We start from the raw sequence: 6,000 nt of genomic DNA, 5'->3' as shown, positions 1-6,000 counted from the left end.
ATTGGGGTGTATCCCCGGGAATTTGGGGTGCATCCTCGGGCAGGAGGTGTATCCCTCCGGCAGGGAGGTGTATCCCCCGGGAATTTGGGGTGTATCCCTGGGCAGGAGGTGGGTCAAGGAGGTGTATCCCTCGGTCAAGGAGGTGTATCCCTCGTGCAGGAGGTGTATCCCCGGCCAGGGGGTGTATCCCCGGGTAGGGGGTGGGTCAGGGGGTGTATCCCTGGGCAGGGGGTGTATCCCCGGCCGGGGAGGTGTTACCCCGGCCAGGGGGTGTATCCCCGGCCGGGGGGTGTATCCCTGGTCAGGGGGTGTATCCCTGGTCAGGGGGTGTATCCCCGGGCAGGGGGTGTATCCCCGGCCAGGGAGGTGTATCCCTGGTCAGGGGGTGTATCCCTGGTCAGGGGGTGTATCCCTGGGCAGGGGGTGTATCCCCGGTCAGGGAGGTGTATCCCTGGCCAGGGGGTGTATCCCCGGGTAGGGGGTGGGTCAGGGGGTGTATCCCCGGTCAGGAGGTGTATCCCTGATCAGGGGGTGTATCCCCGGCCAGGGAGGTGTATCCCTGGTCAGGGGGTGTATCCCTGGCCGGGGGGTGTATCCCGCGGCCGCCTCGCGGTTGGCTGCGGCACGGGGCGGTGTCGCCGGCGGACATCGGCTGGAGGAGGGCCCGGGGCCGCAGGGCCGAGCTGCCGCCGCCCGAGGTACGTACGGTCTGCCCGGCGCCCGGGCTGTCAGAGCGCTGCCCGCTGCCCTGTGCCCGGTCCCGGTGCCCTGTGCCCTATTCCCGGTGCCCTGTTCCCGCTGCCCTGTTCCCGGTGCCCTGTTCCCGGTGTCCTGTTCCCGGTGCGCTGTTCCCAGTGCCATGTGCCCTGTTCCCGCTGCCCGCTGCCCGGTGCCCTGTTCCCGGTGCCCTATTCCCAGTGCCCTGTTCCCGGTGCCCTGTTCCCTGTTCCCGGTGTCCCCGTTCCCGGTGTCCCCGTTCCCGCTGCCCTGTTCCCGGTGTCCCCGTTCCCGGTGTCCCCGTTCCCGGTGCCCTATTCCCGGTGCCCTATTCCCGGTGCCCTATTCCCGGTGCCCTGTGCTCTATTCCCAGTGCCCTGTTCCCGGTGCCCCCGTTCCCGGTGTCCCTGTTCCCGCTGTTCTGTTCCCGGTGTCCCCGTTCTCGGTGCCCTGTTCCCGGTGCCCTGTTCCCGGTGTCCCCGTTCCCGGCTCCTCGCCCTGCTGCCCGCCGGCCTCTCTCTGCCTTTCCCTGCCGCTCTCCCGGGATGTGTCCCCTCCCTCGGCCCGCGGGCGGGGGCTCTGCTGTGCTGCCTGGTCCTGCGGAGCCTGGCTGTCACTCGGGGGGCTGTCACTCGTGGGGCTGTCACTCGGGGTGCTGTCACTCGGGGTGCTGTCACTCGGGGTGCCGTCACTCGGGGTGCTGTCACTCGGGGTGCCGTGTCCCGGGGTGCTGTCACTCGGGGTGCGGTCACTCGGGGTACCATCACTCGGGGTGCCACACTCGGGGTGTTGTCACTCGGGGTGCCGTCACTCGGGGTGCGGTCACTCGGGGTGCGGTCACTCGGGGTGCCGTCACTCGGGGTGCCGTCACTCGGGGTGCTGTCACTCGGGGTGTTGTCACTCGGGGTGCTGTCACTCGGGGTGCGGTCACTCGGGGTGCCCCACTCGGGGTGCTGTCACTCGGGGTGTTGTCACTCGGGGTGCGGTCACTCGGGGTGCCGTCACTCGGGGTGCTGTCACTCGGGGTGCTGTCACTCGGGGTGCGGTCACTCGGGGTGCTGTCACTCGGGGTGCTGTCACTCGGGGTGTTGTCACTCGGGGTGTTGTCACTCGGGGTGCCCCACTCGGGGTGCTGTCACTCGGGGTGCCCCACTCGGGGTGCTGTCACTCGGGGTGCCGTGTCCCGGGGGGCTGTCACTGGGGTGCGGTCACTCGGGGTGCCGTCACTCGGGGTGTTGTCACTCGGGGTGCTGTCACTCGGGGTGCCGTCACTCGGGGTGCTGTCACTCGGGGTGCCGTGTCCCGGGGTGCTGTCACTCGGGGTGCCCCACTCGGGGTGCTGTCACTCGGGGTGCCGTGTCCCGGGGCACTGTGGCCCGGCGGGCGCTCGGGGAGGCCGGGGAGGATTCCCGGAGCTGCGGGCTTGGAATGCTGCAGTTAGTTTCACTTTTCCAAGGGGCTGTGGCTCTGGTTGAGCATGAGCACACACACAGAGACATGCGGACACATGAGCACACACACAAAGGCATGCGGACAGACACACTGCCGGGGTCAGCCCCGTGTTTGTTCCCTGCCCGCGGCCGCGATCCCAGCGCAGGGAGTCGCTTTTCCCGTGTGCAAGTTCTGTGTGAGGGAAAGCTGCTTCACTCCAGGCTTGGGGATGAGAGGCGGAGTTTTAGGACAAGCTGCTCCCATCGTTATGTTTCAGCGTGCGGGGACAGTGACACGCGTGACAAGGTTTTGTGAGTTTGGGGAGGGACCATTCGGACCTTTGGGAGCCCTCAGCATGCTGAAGTGTCACAAAGTACCTCCAAATGAAGTGCAGGAGCCTTTGCTGCTGGGAAAACGTAGGGAGTGTTATAAATAACGAGTCCGATTTCATATATAAAAAAAAAAAAAAGAGCCAATTTATTGATGAAATTTTGCGAAATAGAATTTTATGGAAAAAAGCCAGAATCAATCGTTCAGCATCCCGAAACGGATGCTGGGTGATCCTCAGATCCCACAGGGTGCTGTGTCCTCCCTGGTCACAAATTCTGCCCGTGCACACTCCAGTTTGATACAGCTTTTCTTGCTCGAGGCAAAGGTTGCCTCACCCCATTGTCCACTCTGTGGGTGTTATAAATTCCTATTTCCTTTCTTTCCCCTGCTGCTCTGGGAATGGTTTTCCGGGCAGTGTTCAGACTCCTGATTGGATTTACAGGAATTTGGCATTCCCAATCCCACAGGTCTGATGGAGATAAGGTCCCAATCAGGAGTTATCACTGGGTCCTTAAAAATCCCATCTCCTCCAGGAGACTCCTTTTATTTCGCAGATGTGATTCTCCTATTCCTGGAAACGACTTGTAGTTGCACCACACTTTTTATTTCAAGGAGGCAGAGGCATTTGATGCAGTATATATTTTATACAGGATATTTATCTAAAAAGAACGAATTGATTCCCCAATAATTTATAACAGTAGGAAGACCACACCTGGAGCTGTTGGAGATGACAGCTTCTCTTCATGCCATCCTGGTCCCTGTTTCAGCAAGCGTGGAGTTAAACAGGACCTCTGGGTGTACAGAGATTTTACAAGTTCCAGGCATGAGGACAAACAGGATTTTCCAAATGATTCAGATACAGAGATACACGAATTATCAGTTAAAATTGTGTTGGAGACAAAGCTCACGTTTCTGAGTGTGAGATTCACATCTTTTCATTGCAGAGAGGTATCCGAAGGCCTTAGGCTCCTGGATACTGGCTGCTGGACCTGGCAGTGTCCCTGCAGGAATCAGCAGTGACATGTCGGAGTGAGGAGGACAAGACAGAAAATAAAGGGGTTTTCCTCTGCAGTGGGAAGCTTTTCCCTTGTGCAGAAAACTCCTCTTAGGGCAAAACCCTGTTGTTCCTGGTCACGCATCTGCTGATTGCAACTCAGTCGTTAAGGTCTTGACCTTATCTTCCATTTTTGGGTTGTGTAAGAATTAGTCATGTAAAAATAGTTAGTGCTGGGCTTTCTCTTGTAATCAACTGCTTGCCATACAGCCTGTTCTGCTTTCTTTCTGTGTGTTTGTGGCTGTTCTTGATGCAAGTTTTGATGCTCTTTGCGTGGTTGATGGTGGCAAATGAATAGAATTGGAAAATGTGAGTTTCCAGAAGCCTTGTGAAGCCTTGTAGTTACAAACTAGTTGCATAGCACGTATTTCTTTAATCAAAGGAATCAAAGCAATTATTAAAATTGAAAATTTGCCCCTAAGGACACCTCATCAGACCAAGACGCGACAAAATCCCCCGAAATCGAATCCACCTCTCCCAAAACTGGGGTGTAACTAAGAGCATGAGCTACCTGGTTTGTGTTTTACAGCAGATGCTAAAGGAGACCAGAACTTTTGCGCAGACAATGTGTGAGCCCTCCATGTGCCTGTGTTGTTTTATTGCTCTGTCTTTGCCGCCATCAGGCGTTACCATGCTCCGAGCCTTCCGGCACACCAACGGTAGGTGCGTGTTCCACCACTCCAAGTGTTGGCATCACCGTAAGTCTGTGCTGGCAATCAGGAGGGAAGATGTCAATGCCTGGGAAAGAAGAGCACCTCTTGCACCAAAACACGTGAAGGAGTTGACAAAGATGGGGTACAAGGTCTTGGTGCAGCCGTCCAACCGGAGAGCCATCCATGAAAAGGTACGGTCCCGTTGTCGCGCGGGAAAAATAATACTCCAAGGTCATCCATGAGAAAACTTATAAACCCCCCAGAATGTAAATTTTGTTGCTAAATGAGGAGTCACGTGCTAGTGAAAAGGAAAAGGAGTCGTTTGTTTAGCCTTTTGGTATAACACTGGCACCGTGGTGGGGTTTTGGAGCTGGTTTTATTGATTTCACGTCCTGTCATCAGCCTCCCTGGAAGTTCTAGTTTCTTTTGAAGTAGAAGCTTGGGAATTCCTTTAACGTTGGTGATTTGTGCCTTCTGTTTGTGAGAAGGCAAGAACTCTAAAAAGCCCTGTGTTGTTTTAAAAGGACAAGAAAGATGAATCTGGTGAGTTCCAGTCTTGCCTCAATCCCATTCCTCATGTGAAATGAGGAGAGAGGTTTTTTTTTTCTTCCGTGCTGTGAGCTGCAGGACAGAGAGCTTTTACAGCTTTTGTAGCAGCAGTAATACTCTGCTCTAAGATAACTGAGAAAACAGATGAAAATGGAAACAAAAGTAGGGAGTTAGGGAACACTTGCACATACCACTTTTTAATTATTTTTTTTTCATCAAAGCCCAGATCATTCTGTGTAAATACATTTCCTTAGAAGTCACTCTTCGGCTTGGACTTGTGCTTATACAGTTTTATAAAATCACATGTCATCAGTCTTCGTATTTTTGAATATTTAATATTTCTCTAAACTTAGTTCCAAGTATTTGAACACCTTACAAAGGACTCTTCACTATTGCAATATTACAGGATGCTTAAAATATCCTTTTTGTAGCCTGTAAATTTAAGACGAAGTACTTTACTAACACATAATTATAATTTGGCCTCATATAATAGGATAAGAGCGTGGTAATTCAATTTGATACTTGATACTTCTTTATCAAAGAATTTTGTGAATGTATCACACGCGGTAACTTGTTTCTGCTCGGTGGAATTATTTCGTTTTCCTCTGTTCTAGTTGCTAATATGCTGAGCTCTGGATAAGCAAAAGCACGGAAAAATTTTCTTTGATTTTTCTCTTTCACAGGAGTACATCAAAGCAGGTGCCATTATTCAAGAAGATATTTCTGAGGCTTCTCTGATCATAGGTGTGAAAAGACCCCCAGAGGACAAATTAATCCCGAAAAAGAACTATGCCTTCTTCTCTCACACCATTAAAGCCCAAGAGGCAAACATGCCCCTTTTGGATGAGATTTTAAGACAGGTAAATTATATCATCTTGAAGACCATTGTCATAAACATGGGGGGAAACTGAACTTAGCAAAAGCTCGCTGCCTGTGTGGTGACTTCCAGCACAAATGTAGATGGCTAACGAGGACAGTTTTCAGCATCCTTTCCTGAAAATGAGTATTTCTTGCTCAGGGGATCTCGTGTTTGCAGTGTTTCTCTCTTCACGTGCATAAGGCAGCTAAGTTGTGAGAGTGGTGTGCCCAAGAGAGGCTCTTTCCTTCCCAAAGTTGTTGGAAAGTTGCTAAAGAGAGGCTCTTTCTTTCCCAAAGTTGTTGGAAAGTTGCTAAAGAGAGGCTCTTTCTTTCCCAGAGTTGTTGGAAAGTTGCTAAAGAAAGGCTCTTTCCTTCCCAAAGTTGTTGGAAAGTTGCTAAAGAGAGGCT

The 6,000-nt window shown here is 53.1% G+C and overlaps 1 protein-coding gene across 2 annotated transcripts in view; it reads left to right on the top strand.

Moving 5' to 3' along the window:
- Positions 1 to 656: 656 nt before the first annotated feature.
- AASS (aminoadipate-semialdehyde synthase) overlaps positions 657 to 6,000 on the top strand; it is a 31,618-nt gene continuing 26,274 nt past the window's right edge. Inside the window, exons 1-3 of one of the 2 annotated variants that reach the window (XM_066318570.1) lie at positions 657 to 698; positions 4,156 to 4,376; positions 5,418 to 5,594. In XM_066318570.1, the coding sequence (XP_066174667.1) occupies positions 4,164 to 4,376; positions 5,418 to 5,594 (390 nt within the window). In that variant the 5' untranslated portion in view covers positions 657 to 698; positions 4,156 to 4,163. Of the gene's footprint in view, positions 699 to 3,650; positions 4,377 to 5,417; positions 5,595 to 6,000 lie in introns of those variants that run through there. The other variant, XM_066318569.1, reaches the window with a different exon arrangement.

Source organism: Sylvia atricapilla, chromosome 5, assembly GCF_009819655.1.
Source record: "Sylvia atricapilla isolate bSylAtr1 chromosome 5, bSylAtr1.pri, whole genome shotgun sequence".
Taxonomy (NCBI): Eukaryota; Metazoa; Chordata; class Aves; order Passeriformes; family Sylviidae; genus Sylvia; species Sylvia atricapilla.
The sequence above is the reverse complement of the archived record's forward strand: the minus strand, read 5'-3'. Positions and strand labels throughout refer to the sequence as shown.